The following is an 18152-nucleotide window of genomic DNA, read 5'->3' as shown; positions in this document are numbered from 1 at the left end:
ATAAATTAGAGCACTACCTACTACCATCCCACTCATCAGCTACTGAAGTAAGGCATTCAGCTTACACAAAGCTATCATATACTTACAATTAAACCCAACTCTTCTCAAGCAAAAGCTATTTCATATTAATATAGTATGGAGTATAAATAAAAATAATATTGATCATATAAAAATTAAACATTTTTAATGACATAACTTACAAAAATAAATTGATATATCAAATATGTAATAACATAATATACTACCAAAACCAACAGTTTTTACATACTTCTTGTAATCAATAGATAAGTAATCATAATGTAAAATTATTTATACTAAAAACCGCTTCTAAAGACTTTAGAACTACCATATCTTCCTATACAATATTGGACTGTTGCATATATTTTTAATAATCTCCTTTCTATAGCTTTAAAGTGTTCCTCCGTTGCCAACTTTATACCTTGAAATTTAGATAACAACTTAATTGTGTCTGATAGGTTTCCCCCAGATAATATTTCCAAATGTTGCCAGGTGGATGTAGGAAGCCTACAAAATAAACAAAATTCTGTAAGTATAATTTTACTATTTACATTTGCACACATAATATTGAAAAAAAATTAAGCATTATTAATATTTTTTGTAATAATATAAGTTTATTATTTAAGACAAAATTACTATGAAAGCTTACATGCAACACTGGTAAAGAGGAGCTAAAATGTCTAGCTCATCTACAAGTGGGTTTCCCAGACCTTTTCCATTATCTAACAATATGATTTGCTCTTTATAAACTTCATATCGATGGCGATCACCATTCTGGATTAAAAAATCAAATAATGATACTTCTATAAGATTAAGAAGATGTCTTGTACTTAGACTACCCTTAATTTTCCTGAAATATATAAAAACTGATTTAAAGTGGCTAAACAAAAATTGTTAGTTAACATTAAAGTAATTAGATAAGCAAAGTTAGGTCTTGTTAGTTAAAAATAAACAATTATATACCTCTTCTGCTTATGCTTGTGATTGTATCTCAGTGTATTTACATGATACATTTATTTACATTTAATTTATTATGTAAATAATATTGAACCAATATTGTTTCAGAAAATGTAAGTAAAAAGAAATATAATCTTACACACAAAAATCACTGTCAATTTCCCATTCCATTTTCTTTGCATTATATGATCTCCGCCATGGTGACTTGTACACCTTTAACTGTTTATCTAAGTACAATATTGCAGCACCTTCTACTTCACCATTATCATCCGGACACACTGTTTCATTTATTTTACAGTAAAAACATTTACCATAAATACATAAGGTGCCTTTACCTATAAAAATTAAAAATTTTCTTTAGTAAAAAAATTATATTAGATTTATTCATTCTATTTCTTTATATTACTATTTTTTGACATTGTTTTTCTTAATCCAGATGTTGCAACTGGCAAAATATCATTATCCAAGTGTACTTTTCTTATCACAGAGGGAGGTATCCATTTGAAATTCAAAACCATTGCCAAGTAGTATGCAAAAACTTCAGAATTATGACGGTCAAAGCCAGCATAGATTTTCCCATTAATTACATGTTCTAAATTATATCTCTTTGGCTTGAAGTAGAGTTTTTGGTTTCCCTGCAAATATGTACATAGAAAAATAAAAGTCTTACATTATGAAGTCAATACTAGATTAAGGGAATTAAGTTAAATAGTACATACTTCCAGGAGAAGTAACAGTTTTAACTGGGTTCCTTTAGGTGCATTATCCACCAGTGCTATCGGTGTGGATTGTAGAGCATGAAGCATTTTTCCACCAATACCATCCTCATGAGGAAATAGTGATATATTACTGACCCACTAAAAAAAGTAACATTAGATATCAATAATTATGATTTCCATTAAATTTTAATTAAATTCAATATTATATAGGTAATACTGACATTATCAACTTCAACCCAAGTATGTTGTGCATGTGCTGGATTTGTTACTCTACTTGTGTTAAAAGAATTAATTAGTTTCTTTTGTATAGGCATAAATTTGGAGTTTTTGTTTTTATATTGATTTGGTAAATAATTAAGATATTCATAAATGTCTTGAAACACATTTGTAGTAAGGTCAACTCTGAGCTTTGGAACATTAAATTTAGGCGATTTTTTATTAATAGTATTTAGTGTGTAGAAAAAATATATGTTTAAAACTACAAGCACCAAAAGAAACACTGAAAAGCTAAATGCATAGTTCAGTGACATTATGTAAATATTGAAAACTCTATTATTTTATTATACATTTTCCTTAATATTAAATTCTAGGGTGTTTCAATTGAAGAAGTATATTACACCGGTTAACTAGTACAATTGCCACATACTTTATGGTCATAAGTGAATTATGAATTAATTATTTCCAATTTTTAATAGAAGCCACCATAATATATACTTCATACTTCATAGTTCATACTTCATACTTTGATTCATAGACTCATAAGTCATAGTCATAAATATCATAGTCAAGTTTAATTCAGTATACTACCACAGGTAAAGTATATGTAAATATCATATATCAATATCATTTTAAACGCGAAAGCGATCAGAAATCAGTAGGTAATGCAGAAGGTTCACCCTGTTGTACTCGCGTTTCGTGCTGTCAGTGAGTGAGATTCTCGTAACCCTGAGAGACTGCGAAGCCGGCCTTGCTCTTTCTCACCGAGACTCATATACCTCCTCGGCTGATATTCAATTTGGAACACTGATTTGTGCTGCGGGCGGAAGTTTGTATGTAAGAGTCAGAGAGGATGTCTGTTCTCTTCACCTCAAGTCGCTTGCATGAACGGACTATCTATCCTCTAGCTTCGTGTAGACTGTGCCTATTCTCCATTCTACGCATGCCGTTATAGATCCCACAGCGGAAATGCCGAAACTGACCGGCTTCTCGAGTACATCGAAATGGCGCTCGAAAAGATTCCGACCGCTACAATCACGTTACTATTTTTGAAGTAAAACTTCTTTAGGCGCGACTGTAACTCAGTTTTTTTTCTGACGGAAGTAACGCTTACTATAGTGTGTGTAGTTTCCGCTATTAAAAAATAATAATTCGGATTGGTCGTATATGTCAATTGTCAAATGGCAGCTGCTTAGTGCTTACTGCTTTGTTGTTAGTAGTAAATTGTGATTACCTTATCCTAATCTTTATTCTTAAGAGAATTGTAAATTAACAACACTAATTCAGTAATTTATTTAAGTAGCTTATATAACAATTTACGGTCTTATCATCTCGTCCAAAATAAGCTTTTTCGTGTCCCAAAGTTCCAGCAAAGATGTTTGCACCGGTAAAAGATACATTCTTATATTTTGCGTATGGAAGCAATTTGTTGAAGAAGAGAATTCATATCAATAACCCTTCTGCCGTATTTATTGGAATTGGACGACTTGACGTCAGTATTTTTCGTACAACATACTAGTACTTTTAAACGTAATTACCGTTTTGTTAATTTAATATTTTGATTCTAGAATCATCTTCTGGACTTCATGAAATACAGTGACCATTGGAGAGGGACATCAGCGACTATTGTTCCTATTCAAGATTCTCATGTTTGGGGAGCTGTGTGGAGAATCCAGAACAAAGATATGCCTTCACTAGACTGGTTAGTATCATGGTTTTTTTTAATCAAGTTATTTTATCTCAGATGATTATGACATTTTTTATCAAAGAATATAGTTTTAGTTATATAAAATAAATAACACATACCTACTTGTGGAGTTGTTATGACTTGCACTATATATAATGCTACTGATTGTAGACAAACTGACAATAAAAAATTGATGAAAGTTTAAAAATTATGAATAACAAAGTCTTGAAATTGTTAACAGGCAAGAAGGTGTAGATACAAATTGGTATTTCCCAAAAACAGTTGACATTGTGACACTCGATGGAGAGACTGTTCAATGCAGGACATATCAACAGACAGTTAATCCACCACCTAGAAAAGAAGATGAACTGTTGCCAGAAGATAGACGGCCTTCATCAACATATTTGGAGTGTATTTTGAAAGGAGCTGAGGAATGTTTTTTACCTAAAGAATATATCTTAAAACTTAAGAAAATACCTCATAATGGCCAAAAAGCTTCACCTAAAATGATAGAAAAATTAAACATGATGTAATTTTTCAGTTCCATTATTATCTAAATTTCATCAAAGAGTTTTATGTGATATATTGTGTAAAAAGTCTTAGTTGTAATTGACAAATTATGAAATGCTATCTGTTAAAATGTCATAGCAGACATAAAAATGTGATGATGTCAAAATATATATTTTTGTTTAGTTCTTAATTTTTATTGATATCCAATAATTTCAATCATGAAAAAATCTCAAGTTCATAAATTAAAAACATTTTTTTATTTTGCATATGGAAGTAATTTGTGGACATTTAGAATTCATATGAATAACCCAACAGCCGAGTTTGTTTCTATTGGTCGCCTTGATGTTAGTTCAGTTGCTAATACAAAATTATTAGAATGTACCCAGAAAAAAGTACAGTTTAACAATTTAAAGTATATTCTCTCTTTAAATAATTTTGTTGTAATATAACCATAACCAATCTATGGTTGTGTCCAAGTATAGTAATTTTGTCATAATTAAGGTATAAAGGCATGACAAATATAAGTTAACAAAATTTTTTTAAATTGTTTTACCATGTAGAATCACAGACTAGATTTCATCGGATATTCAAAGTTTTGGGGAGGGCCTACAGCTACACCTGTGCCAACAGCTAATGCACATATTTGGGGTGTTATTTGGCGTCTGCATATAGATAATATTGCATCGCTTGATGAGTAAGTTATCAATATTTTGTAAAGACATTTAATGGTTAATTGTAAGTAAAATGTAATATTGTTCCAGTCAGGAAGGCGTTGACAAAGACATTTACTATGTGAAACATGCTGAAATTATTACCCCATACATAGGAAAACTTATGTGTCGGATCTACGAGCATACAGTAATTCCTCTGCCTAGGGGAGATAATGACGAGATTCCTATAGAATTCTGGCCGTCTTGGACTTATAAAGAAGTCATACTATTGGGTGCTGAAGAGCATAATCTTCCCGAATATTATATAGAAAATTTGAAAAATATAAAGCACAATGGTGAACAGGGATGTTTCTATATGGCTTGTTTATTAAAGCAGTATGCTAAAGCGAAACCCTGTGAATGCAAGCCAACTATAAAAATACTTAGAAAGCCTCTAAAATTAGATTTGAAGCAGTTACGTAAAAAGTAAATCAATCATTTAAACCAAACATTTTTGAGAAAATAAAGTTATAATATTGTTATATTTTATATCACCTACCAACCTCTATTTTAGAGAAATTTATTTATTATATTATATTTTTTTTAATTTATGCACAATATAAATCATATTTTCTAGTAAAATTAAACATTAAGTACATCAACGTAGGTATTTTATTAAAACCATTAAATAAATTTATTTTTATAACTTTTTATTAATATAAATATTAAAATTATTATTAATAGGTACTCGGTTTTCATTAAATATAAAAATTATACACTATCTCATTCGTTTGGTGAATTGTTTCTAAATTGAGCATAGAGCACAACGCTACCCTCACACTTGACAAGAACATAAACACGCACACAAATCACACGAGGAACACATCGTTTGGAAATTATATAATCAGTCAATAATAATTATGAAAATAGCTAAATATTATGAGGTAAAAATTCTGCCTTATAGTGGAAATCACAATAAAAACAAATACTGTTGTATTTAAAATGAGTCAGTTTTCGCTATTGTAAAACCCGCAGGGAACCCTGTGTGAGGCAACGTTGTGCGAGACATTCCGAGGTTGCGCCAAGCATACATTGTCGAAAAATATTGTTACTATGATGAACAATGTATCGCTGGAGCTCCGCGGCGGGCTCGACTATAGAGGAACTGATGCCTTGTGGCGGCAGCCGGCTTGCGAAAAGCGCTGGTAATGTTTATACAGAAATTCTTATAAAAAAACACGTACTTTACTTATTTTAATACACAATTTAATTAATTGAGCAAAAGGCACTATGCAATACAAAAATAACTTTTTTTTAATCTTATCATTAACTTTCAAAACGGAATAGCGAAAGAAAACAAGTTGTGCAGACTAATGCAACGTGCCTTGAGCCCTCGACATCGATATTTCATGTGCATTTCTAGAACTTTAAATAAACGCTTCTCGTCGCGATATACTAAATGAAAAGCCCTAAAACGTGATGCAGCATTATCATAAAACTTACGTTTTAATAATGGTGGTTAAATCTAATCAAAATATTGATTCTAAACATAATAAATAGGTCAAACGCATCTGATATACAACACAAAGTGAAAGTGAAGTGCGATCATTCATAGCTGTTATGTTGCTAACGCAATCGACAATCCGGCATTCCATTGAAGGCTGGATTTCTGAAGGCACTCGTTTATACCCTTAAAACCACTTAAGTCATTTTGCTTCGGACCTCTACACACTACCGGTCCGTGTACATGATTGTTGTATATCCCAGTCTACTTTGGCTTATTATATTTTAATGTATTACATGTTTCTAACGTATATTTTAATTATATTCAATCAGCTAGTGAAACAAAATATGCAGTAGAAAATCTAACTTACAAAATTCTGTATTTTAATCAATTTTCGTCATTTGCCTTACAATATTTTGTGCGTAGTTTGGTGTTTTTCTATAAAAATATTTAACGCATTTTACACCACAATGCACAAATTATCGGCAAACGCGAAAATGGTTTTGAACCATAACGAAAAAAACTATAAAATTTAAATATTCTATAATAGACATTTTACGTCGTAGTAAGTCTATTATAATGTAGTAATATGTATTTTAATGTTATATACCTATTGTAATAATAGTAATTAATACTAAAAAAGTAGCTTTTACATTTTAGCTGGCAACAAATAATATTGTTTATAATAAGTATTGAGAATTCAGTGTTAGACTTTGGGTATAGAGTACACATATACCAAATGGATTTGAATGACAAAATAAATTGTAAAACTGGCTGGTTTTTACAAACGTTATATATTCACATTAATTTGGCGTTTCCAAATAAGTCTTTGGTGGAATAATCCGATTTGGAAATGAAATTTATATTATGAATGCAACACACAATGAGCTCGTCCACCAGTCTGCTATAGCGAGTCAAAAAGATTGTGTCGACGGCGCACTCGTCGTTCCTTACCCGTTCCCAGATCGTATTGGTTCGTTAGCAGAAAACCACGTACGAGTACGTACAAATACTAGTTGCAAAGACTAGCTCGACAAGTGTACAACATGGTAGTATTTTAAATAGTATATTATAAGAGCCCTACAAATTACTTATGACATGATAAATCTAAATCAAACATCAACTAAAAACTTTGGACCATCCACACAGGATCTACCTCTGAGAATTCACTAGTTTTATTGTAGCAAATTACTACATTTTTGTACCACATACGCATACCGAATACTAGTCTTTGGAACAAGTTATATATATATATAATCTGTTTTAAAGAGTAGGTGTAGCTTATTTGCCGTTCATACTCAAAGAGCTGGGCTGCCAGATCAAATAACTATATACAAATTGTATATTTGATTGTTGCTTATGCTACGTGCGTTGCCGGAAACAGCATACAATTTTTCCTAGTTTGTGTACGGGAAAAAACTTTTTAGTCTTTGATCATGAGAGTATCACTTCTCCATTCTGAGTAGCTGAAAATCTATTATGTGAATGAAATATATAGCTCAATACAATTTTGTATAATCTCGGAAAGATAGTGGTTCAATATGATCTGACGCGAGGCAGCCCTGGAAACGAGTAGGATAGGCGATTAAAATGTTTTGGATTCCAAATAGTCCGAGTTGTCGCGACAATGCGTATTTCAAAAGTCAAGGAGCGGGAAGTGGTCACGTGACCATGGCCCTCTCCGTGACTCGGACACCACACACAAAAACAATATGACCGACAACATTGTCACTTCGCGTGGACGCACTATGCGGAAAGATTAAATATAAACGAAGTAAAAATAATTTGTACACGATCTTATGTAGTAAATTATGTAATTTTTCACATTTACAACTTATACGATAACTTAACGATAATAGGCTGCGTCATACACGACATGGATACAACTATGTTACTGAGGTAAACTATATAGGATTCATCAATGGGCGGCGGACGTCACGCGCCGGCCCTGATATGGAACTAACTGCACGACGCCTCTCCTCTGCTTTTAATACCCTACTTCATCTGCTATGCGCACCTCTGCGCAATAAATAACTATAAATGCAGAGAAGATTACAAACTTGCCGTTTAGACTACTAGTCCGCTCACTGGTCGCGTCGTGCAACGCAATCGACTAAACTAAGCCAAAACGGCTATCGAACAAATATATATTTTTATATCTAGAGGCACTCTCACACGGCGAATTGTACTATTATATGCATTTTCGTTCCTTATCGAAATATGCGGCTGCCAGACAGAGTGTGAGAATGTCTCTCGAATGAAATAAATAAAACAACGCGGCGATCGAAACGAAATTAACTAGCTACGCTTACAGCTATGATTCGAAGAGCCGGACTTCGGCTTGAGGTAGATAATACGCGACGCGCGGTCGCTCATGACGTCACTCCACATCGACGTCCCACCGCCACTACACTTGCATTTCACCATTTTGAGATGTAAGAAATTCGATTATTTGCATAGTAACAAGGATGTATACGTCAACAGGAGTAATATATATATACAAACAGATGTCGTTTACGTTTCTCGAATCGACATTAAGATCTCGAGATTGTCGTGAAATGCAAACGTCATACGGTGGAGGGATATGTGTTCCGCTAACAGGGAGGAGGCCGGGGCAGAGTGCCGTTGGGCGGCTGAAGGGGCTGCAGGGGCTCCGCGGCCGCGTCGTCCGACGTCCGCGACCGCAGAGACGACAGCTCGCGCACCCACGACGCCAGGCGCCCCGACACCCCGAACAGGTTCGACCCGGACCCGCTCGCTACGGCGCCCACATTCATTTCCTGCACCTCGGTATCATCTTCTGGAAATCGAAACCATGATATTAGCGGCCATCCATAAAGTACGTCACACGAATTTTAGGACTTTTGAACCCCTCCCCCCGTCCTTGTCACAGGTTGTCACATTTTTATAAACCCCCCCCCCCCCTCTTGAAGTGACGTCAACATTTTTTAAATTTATGTATGTATTTAAAAATAATCGTTGTAATAACAACTTTAAACAATTCGCGTAAGGTTGATATTGCAATAATATATGCTTGTAACTTAAGAAACAGAAATAGTGTTTCGGGACACTTTCGAGCGTTACTTTTATTCGAGACGAGATATATATCTTGGGTTTTTTGTATATCAATTGTTTTAGTATTTAAAATTTTAACATGTGACGTCACAAAAGTATTGACCCCCCCCCCATGCCCCTTGTCACACTTCGGTGATACCCTCCCTGCCCATTAACGTGTGACGTACTTTATGGATGGCCCCTAATGTATACGGATTTTTTCTAACTCCTAATAGGCGCTAAGATTATAGTCGGCTTTCCTAAACCTGAACTCGCAGGATATCTAAAGCGACCAGTTTGAAACCAATACAAGCCAGAGATCATGCCATCAGAAAGCAATCTATTGAACAGCGACAGTTAACTTTTACGCCGTTTCTGAACCATATTTTCTTTAGATTACGCGTGAACTGCATTTAAATAAAACTTCCAACGGACAGCTAGAGACTGACGCATCAAGTTGACCGGTAATGGGGCGTCCATAAATTACGTGAGGTGTTTAAGGGGGGAGGGAGTCGAGTCAAATCTCATTTAATCTTACGATGGAGAGAGGGAGGGTCTCGGCAAATATCACGCAATATTTTTTCCGATTGAAAAAAAAAATATGACCCTAAATGCCATTTAGGTACCGAAAATTTAAAAAAACACCTCACGTTATTTATGGACGCCCCCTAACACTCGAATCGTCGAGTTACATGAATGTAATAAGTTTACGACGTAAAAGCTTTATTTAAAAGTCTGAACTAGTCTAGGCCGGACAGAAGCATCTATAAGTTATAAAAAGTATTAACATAGCACAAGTGCGGTACAATGAGAACCAAACTAAATGGTTTTATTGACAGGAAATGATAACAAAATATGTGCTGGTGATAGTGGAGGCATGCAAATGGTACCACTTACGGTTAGGTGGAGGCCGTCTGCTCTCTACTAGCGTCTGACGGCATGAACGTGCAAACAAAAGAACAACCAATTATACAACCGAAGACTACAATATGTCTAATTGTATTTTGTTATCATTTGCCCGAATCCGTGTTTAGGCTATTTAGTTAAGTGGTTATTCGTATTTAAACTTTCGTTGTAAAAAAAAAAAGGGCGCGTGTACTTATTATGTACGCGCGTAAGAAGTTATACTTCTTTGGCATTATTAAAAATAGTTTTTGATTGCATGCAAATAATTAATTACAATTAAATAATCAAAGACTGGAAAAGGAGTCTTTATAGTCAATAAAGTTCAGTTTACATTTGAAAAATTAAATAAATATGTATTATTATTCTCGTACATTAAGTGTAACATAAATTCTATTATTATTCCAATGTTGTTTTTAAATTATGTTCAATGCCGTAGCATCTTCCGTGGGCAACTTCATTATGTTAATTTTGTGTCACGGTGCGTGCGCATCGTAAAATTTCACTCTCGTCAATTTTTCATAACGCGCCTATAGAAGTATAACTTCAAAAATGTGAACCTTAATCCTAAGTATGGACGTTTAAGTGATAGACTTTAAAATAGAAACGGTAAAGTATTCATGTTAAGATGTGGTTTTGAAATCGGTTGAAACGTTTCAAAAATCATGATGTAATCGTCGTAAAGTACTAACTGAATAGATGCTGATAAAGGGCTATGTCGGATGAATAGATAAGTTCAAATACCTGCAGCAGTCCTCTGCATTGCGTACATCTCCTGTCCCTGCGGTGTGTGATAGAAGGACCTGTGCCGGAAGTAGGGCTGGGCTGAAGGGGCCAGTTCCGCCACCAGTTGGAGGAAGCTGGGCCTCGCTGTGGGTCTGTGGGCCCAACAGGCTCTCATCAGCTCGTACAGACGGTCGGGGCAGTGCTCCGGACGCTCCATCACCCCCCCTTCTACCACGTAACGGACCACTTGCTCGTTCGACAGACCCTGGTAAGGTAAAATTTGCCAAAACGTTAACTACTTTTGCATACAATTTGCCACAACCTTTTATTATTCTCATATCGATTTAATAGTTTTACTTGACTTCATTGATTCACATGAAAATGTGACACAAATTGCTTAAAATAATCTGCATGTCTTCCGTCTCTTTTCATCATAGCGTAAATATAATAAAGAAGATACGAAGGATTACTTCAGTTAAAAGAGTGAAATTAGAGTAATTTAAAATGAATGGCAAACTACGATTGTAAACCTTGATTATTTAGTCATTACAGAGAAGACGCTTAAGGATTTTGAATAATGAAAATGGTAATTGAATCATTATCTTGAACTTGTCGGAGTCGTGTTTAACACGGTCACATTTACAGTTATGTCAGAGGTACAAGGAAAGCAAAACACACCTGATAGGGTTGCATAGCAAGTGTCGCCATCTCCCATAAAACTACACCATAACTCCATGCATCAGTGTTACTTGAGAACACCTGAAATACAAAATAAAAAAATATAGGTAACAAAATAAGAGTGAGATTTAAGTGCTTCAGGATGACTCGATAAAATGTTTACTCTAATTTATTTATTTATTAACACTTCGTTGCATTAACATAATACAAATTTAATATAATTAAATGAAAAGATGGGCAACTGGCGGCCATATCGCTTTCGAGCGATCTCTTCCAAGCAAGCACTGTGAGTGAAAAAAACATACGATGTTTGGGGATTACATATTTGTATTTTTTTTGTAACTTAAAGTCAAAGTCAAATCATTTATTTCAATTAGACCATCTAAAATGGCACTTTTGAACGTCAAACGGAACGAACGGTAGTTTCGTGTGGAAAAGAATGGGCAAGAAACTCCACACTTACTCTTTTAAAATAGGTTTACAATATTTTGTTACATTTGTAAAATAATTATATGTGAAGACAATGTAATCTTAGAATAAACTACTATACTAAAAAAGTTAGTATAGGTACATGTTCCTCACATATTTACAAATATCGAAACCCTACAATATTAACATTAAAGAGTAATAAAAATATTTAAAAAAACACAACAAAACAGTGTGTGAGATACAAAAAAAAAATTACATTTGTAGCATTATAAAAAAAATAATAATAATAACAAAAATATTTTATAAAATGTGGAACAGTCTAAAATAAATTAGAAAATAACTAGTTTCCAAATAAATATGCGGTTAACTCACCCCGTCCTTCAAGCTTTCAGGGCTCATCCAACGAACGGGCAAGAGTCCCTTCGTGCCCTTCCTATAGTAATCAGTCTCATAAATGTCTCTGGTCATTCCGAAGTCCCCTACTTTGACAGTTAGGTCCCCGGCGACCATGCAATTGCGCGCCGCTAGGTCACGGTGCACAAACTTTTTGGCTGACAGATAAGCCATACCGTCGGCTATCTCTATAGCCATCTGAAATTAATATCACAATTATTAGCAGACATAGAGATAATTTGCATACTTTACATATTTTAACAAATGACAACTGTATTGTCAGGATATTTTTATTAATTTCTTTTTGTATTCGAAAATTATTCATTAAATTCATACATTTTTACTTAAATGATTTGAGTTGTTACTAACAAACATGTATGCAGAGTTTTTCTGGTTCAACTCAACTTTGGCGCAAAACTAAACAAACGTTTAGTTAGTTTAGTTTAGTGCAACGTTTGAGAAACGTTTTAGAAACGTCAAGTTGTGCGGACTTGATTCTGCTGTTTTCTTGTTCCCAATATGACCGCACCTCCTTTCTGAATTCCTTACAATTACTTCATGTTCCGTTTCCGACTAAAATCTCCTGCCTTTTGCTTTATCCTTTATTGTATTATAATGTATTATCTTCTTTCATAATTAATAATAATATTAAGATGTAATATGTTTGTGTACATATTTAGTTTTTAACCAACTTATCCCTTTATTTCCTTTTGATGTCTTTGTTTATTTTTTCTCGCGTGTAGTTTCCCAACCTTTTACTTGAAACTGGCATAAAGTTAAAACTAATGCCATAATATTAAAAAAAAGGGTGCGTGTACTTATGTACGCGCGTAAGAAGTTATACTTCTTTGGCATTATTAAAAATAGTTTTTGATTGCATGCAAATAATTAATTACAATTAAATAATCAAAGACTGGATAAGGAGTCATTATAGCCAATAAAGTTCAGTTTACATTTGAAAAATTAAATAAATAAATATTTATTATCATTCTCTTACATTAAGTGTAACATAAAGTCTATTATTATTCGAATATTGTTTTTAATTATGTCCAATGCCGTAGCATCTTCCGTGGGCAACTTCATTCTGTTAATTTTGTGTCACGGTGCGCGCGCATCGTAAAATAATTTCACTCTCATAAATTTTTCATAATGCGCCTAAAGAAGTTTAACTTCAAAAAGTCCAGGCTGTGTAGTTAGACAAAGAGTTAAGTTACCTGCAGTATATTCTGCAAAGTTGGCGGACTTGGTGCGGGTCCCTTCCTGGGTAAAGAAGAATCTGCATCAGGCCTGTGCGAGCGGAGGTACGTCTTGAGGTCTCCCTGCTCCATCAGCTCCATCACAACCAAAGTCGGCTGTCCTCGAGAGACCACGCCCAGGAGACGTACCACGTGGAAAGTGTCGAACGCCTTCATCACTGAAGCCTCGTTTAGGAACTCGATGCGCTCCCTACAAAATAGGAAAATGGTGCTAAAGGCAGTTCTATATGTTCTACATGAATAATTTTTTTTGGTGAATAGGAAGCGATATTTTTTTGCCCTATGAAAACAACAAACAAACTTAACAAGGCGTACACAGCAGAATAATGAATTTACCTGTCAGTGGCATGTTCATTGACAGTTTTCACAGCGCACCGAGTCTCCGGCTTGCCTTTTTCTAAGTTTTTGGCGATACCTTCATACACCTGGAAAGAAAGAATGTTTTTTTTAACGATATAATTATTTTGAATATCCTTTATTTTATATTTAACTTTCTTTCCCCTTATGTAATTATTACTCATAGCGAACAAAGACATCTAAACAATATTTTACGCATTAAAAAATCTAATAGTATCAAAAACCTTTTCCATTGTACAATATACGCACCATTCCAAACGAGCCCTGTCCGAGTTCGCGTATACATTCGATACTCGAGCGCGGCACCTCCCACTCATCGGGCACGTACACGGTCGACACGTACTCTGGGTTGACTCGCGCGAACAGCTTATTGTTGTCCTGCGTGTGTAGAGCGCGACGGGCGTACCAAGTGCCCAATGCGGCCGCACACAACACTACAGCGCAACCCCCCACCACCCCCCATACCCAGTCGTAACTACTATCTGCACGTGCGTCCTGTATCAACGACATATAATTAAAAGAATAAATTGATATTTTCTTTGTTTTTGAGTACAACATATTTAAATAACCTCGCTGACCGAAAACTGAAGTTTTAATAATTTCATAAATTTACGTTATGTTTTTTACATAAATTGTTTTGTGTGTTAATTATCAGTATAAAAGTACTGTAATTTATGTGGTAGGATACAATATTTATTTATTGCGCTTTCGTACACAAACATGACAATTTATATTACATTAAATACGCCACGCCAGCTGTCTACTCTCCATCCGCCTTATGAATTTTCGATCAGGTCACGTGTCCTGACGCGACTTTAAATTTTTTTACACATTCCAAAAAAAGTGTAAAACACCGCTAAAGAAGTTTTCACTTCAAAAATAACCTAGTTGACATTGAGATTAAAATAACATTTAATACTTCTTTATATAGTTTAGTAAAGCTCTCTTTCTTTGTATTTGATCCAAGATGATCCTAGAGAAAGCTTGAAGACTGTTAATGAATGATTTAGGCCAGACTTATGATTATAAAAATTCTCAATACACATCAGTCTTTTGTCTTGAACTGTATCACATGTACAAAAAAATATTACCGGTATAAAAATGTATACGTCGGAAGAGACATTCCCAGCGCCACTAACAGTAAGTGGTGTGACTCGTATACTGTAGTTGCCAGACACTAAGGCTCGTATGACAAAACTCCGCCCATTTCTCTCGTAATCATCAGATCGGATACAGCTTGTCAATCCAATATCCAATTGTTCCTGAAAATTACCTTGTTCTTTAGTTTTGATTTACACATATCGTACACAAGAGTGATGATAATAGAATCTATATTTTACAGTTCTTGAGTACATGCTTGTTAAACTTAGTAAAAACGAAACGAAAGTATTAGATATTGAATACCGATTAGACTTCACTCACACGCAACTATTATTGTATATTTATTTATTTACACTTCATTGCCATAATACACATAATAATATATATAACAAACAGTAAGTAGGTTACATAAGTTATTAGATAACGGGTGGCCTTATCGCTAACAAGCGATTTCTTCCTGGCAACCCTAAAAACTGTATACACTAATAAATAATAAAAACTATTATTTATTTTTTATTTTTTAGTTAAATTTTTTATATTTTTTTTCGGATTATTGCATTGTCATCGATCTTTGAAAGGTGCGCAAAATTTGAATAAAATCTGTCCGTTTAAAGTGGGTCAAAATCGAGTCCGAAGGAGTCGGTTACATACATACATACATACATACAGGTGAAGCTAATATAAAGCCTGTAAAAACAAAAACATATGAAATATATATAAAGTATTACCGGGCTATTATCCGCGACCCTGGAATGATAGACGTTGTATGCCACGACAAAGCCATTGGGATCGTCTGGAGGTGTCCACGTCACGTTCACTTCGGGAAGGGTTTTATTGGACATAACCATCTCAGCACGCACATTGCTTACTATATCGGCGTTTACTGCAAAACATATCACAATCCTATACCTGATTATATAGTAAAACTATTACTACTATTATACAAACAAATCACAATGACGACTCATTGGTCTAGTGGTTAGTACCCCTGACTGCGAATCCATGGGTCCCGGGTTCGATCCCCGGCTGAGACGAACATAGATGTGATGAGCATTTGGGTGGGACCACATACGTGTCTGGGTGGGATCCCCTTGTCATGTCCACATATGAAAGGGATCGCAGCACTTTAATATCTAATATATAAAATTCTCGTGTAGCGGTGTTTGTGGTTAAACTCCTTCGAAACGGCTTGACCGATTCTCATGAAATTTTGTGTGCATATTGGGTATAACTGAGAATCGGACAACATCTATTTTTCATTCATCAAATTTTTTATTTTTATTTTTTATGATACAGCATTAAAAAATACAAACAACCCCTAATTTTCCCTTAATTTATAAATGGCACCAAAGTTAACATTAAAGTAGTTAGATAAGCAAAGTTAGGTCTTGTTAGTTAAAAATAAACAATTATTATATAGGTACCTCTTCTGCTTATGCTTGTGATTGTATCTCAGTGTATTTACATGATACATTTATTTACATTTAATTTATTATGTAAATAATATTGAACCAATATTGTTTCAGAAAATGTAAGTAAAAAGAAATATAATCTTACACACAATAATCTCTGTCAATTTCCCATTCCATTTTCTTTGCATTATATGATCTCCGCCATGGTGACTTGTACACCTTTAACTGTTTATCTAAGTACAATATTGCAGCACCTTCTACTTCACCATTATCATCCGGACACACTGTTTCATTTATTTTACAGTAAAAACATTTACCATAAATACATAAGGTGCCTTTACCTATAAAAATTAAAAATTTTCTTTAGTAAAAAAATTATATTAGATTTATTCATTCTATTTCTTTATATTACTATTTTTTAACATTGTTTTTCTTAATCCAGATGTTGCGACTGGCAAAATATCGTTATCCAGGTGTACTTTTCTTATCACAGAGGGAGGTATCCATTTGAAATTCAAAACCATTGCCAAGTAGTATGCAAAAACTTCAGAATTATGACGGTCAAAGCCAGCATAGATTTTCCCATTAATTACATGTTCTAAATTATATCTCTTTGGCTTGAAGTAGAGTTTTTGGTTTCCCTGCAAATATGTACATAGAAAAATAAAAGTCTTACATTATGAAGTCAATACTAGATTAAGGGAATTAAGTTAAATAGTACATACTTCCAGGAGAAGTAACAGTTTTAACTGGGTTCCTTTAGGTGCATTATCCACCAGTGCTATCGGTGTGGATTGTAGAGCATGAAGCATTTTTCCACCAATACCATCCTCATGAGGAAATAGTGATATATTACTGACCCACTAAAAAAAGTAACATTAGATATCAATAATTATGATTTGCATTAAATTTTAATTAAATTCAATATTATATAGGTAATACTGACATTATCAACTTCAACCCAAGTATGTTGTGCATGTGCTGGATTTGTTACTCTACTTGTGTTAAAAGAATTAATTAGTTTCTTTTGTATAGGCATAAATTTGGAGTTTTTGTTTTTATATTGATTTGGTAAATAATTAAGATATTCATAAATGTCTTGAAACACATTTGTAGTAAGGTCAACTCTGAGCTTTGGAACATTAAATTTAGGCGATTTTTTATTAATAGTATTTAGTGTGTAGAAAAAATATATGTTTAAAACTACAAGCACCAAAAGAAACACTGAAAAGCTAAATGCATAGTTCAGTGACATTATGTAAATATTGAAAACTCTATTATTTTATTATACATTTTCCTTAATATTAAATTCTAGGGTGTTTCAATTGAAGAAGTATATTACACCGGTTAACTAGTACAATTGCCACATACTTTATGGTCATAAGTGAATTATGAATTAATTATTTCCAATTTTTAATAGAAGCCACCATAACATATACTTCATACTTCATAGTTCATACTTTGATTCATAGACTCATAAGTCATAGGCAAAAATATCATATTTTATCCACAGATTTCTTATTCATTTAGTCAAGCTTAATTCAGTATACTACCACAGGTAAAGTATAGGTAAATATCATAA

General features: G+C 33.9%; 4 protein-coding genes across 12 annotated transcripts; 2 read left to right on the top strand and 2 right to left on the bottom strand.

Annotated features, from left to right (window-relative positions):
• Positions 1–158: 158 nt before the first annotated feature.
• Positions 159–18015, bottom strand: LOC125050705 (glycosaminoglycan xylosylkinase homolog). 8 transcript variants are annotated; one of them, XM_047650725.1, is made up of 6 exons: positions 17517–18015; positions 17296–17433; positions 16983–17211; positions 16716–16911; positions 668–868; positions 159–525 (listed from the first exon to the last, which is right to left on the bottom strand). In XM_047650725.1, the coding sequence occupies exons 1-6, from the start codon at positions 17823–17825 to the stop codon at positions 315–317; spliced, it is 1284 nt and encodes a 427-aa protein (XP_047506681.1). In that variant the 5' UTR covers positions 17826–18015; the 3' UTR covers positions 159–314. The 8 variants fall into 8 exon arrangements, 6 of the variants coding, with proteins under 6 accessions (XP_047506681.1, XP_047506705.1, XP_047506692.1 ...); XM_047650749.1 differs by having other exon boundaries at positions 17942–17978; XM_047650736.1 differs by lacking the exons at positions 16716–16911; positions 16983–17211; positions 17296–17433; positions 17517–18015 and adding exons at positions 1115–1310; positions 1382–1610; positions 1695–1832; positions 2341–2444.
• Positions 3093–4289, top strand: LOC125050780 (gamma-glutamylcyclotransferase-like). The gene is made up of 3 exons (XM_047650782.1): positions 3093–3402; positions 3479–3612; positions 3839–4289. Exons 1-3 carry the CDS (start codon positions 3286–3288, stop codon positions 4128–4130), a joined length of 543 nt encoding a protein of 180 aa, XP_047506738.1. The 5' UTR covers positions 3093–3285; the 3' UTR covers positions 4131–4289.
• On the top strand, positions 4293–5299 carry LOC125050771 (gamma-glutamylcyclotransferase-like). Its single transcript, XM_047650770.1, has 3 exons — positions 4293–4451; positions 4668–4801; positions 4869–5299. The coding sequence occupies exons 1-3, from the start codon at positions 4326–4328 to the stop codon at positions 5245–5247; spliced, it is 639 nt and encodes a 212-aa protein (XP_047506726.1). The 5' UTR covers positions 4293–4325; the 3' UTR covers positions 5248–5299.
• LOC125050691 (insulin-like growth factor 1 receptor) lies at positions 8950–16064 on the bottom strand. 2 transcript variants are annotated; one of them, XM_047650694.1, is made up of 10 exons: positions 15887–16064; positions 15149–15319; positions 14307–14552; positions 14037–14125; positions 13659–13890; positions 12424–12642; positions 11623–11703; positions 10963–11209; positions 10213–10246; positions 8950–9061 (listed from the first exon to the last, which is right to left on the bottom strand). In XM_047650694.1, the coding sequence occupies exons 1-9, from the start codon at positions 16004–16006 to the stop codon at positions 10215–10217; spliced, it is 1437 nt and encodes a 478-aa protein (XP_047506650.1). In that variant the 5' UTR covers positions 16007–16064; the 3' UTR covers positions 8950–9061; positions 10213–10214. The 2 variants fall into 2 exon arrangements, with proteins under 2 accessions (XP_047506650.1, XP_047506659.1); XM_047650703.1 differs by lacking the exon at positions 8950–9061 and having other exon boundaries at positions 9913–10246.
• Positions 18016–18152: the final 137 nt, after the last annotated feature.

The sequence above is a fragment of the Pieris napi genome, chromosome 1, assembly GCF_905475465.1.
Source record: "Pieris napi chromosome 1, ilPieNapi1.2, whole genome shotgun sequence".
NCBI classification, from domain to species: Eukaryota; Metazoa; Arthropoda; class Insecta; order Lepidoptera; family Pieridae; genus Pieris; species Pieris napi.
The sequence above is the reverse complement of the archived record's forward strand: the minus strand, read 5'-3'. Positions and strand labels throughout refer to the sequence as shown.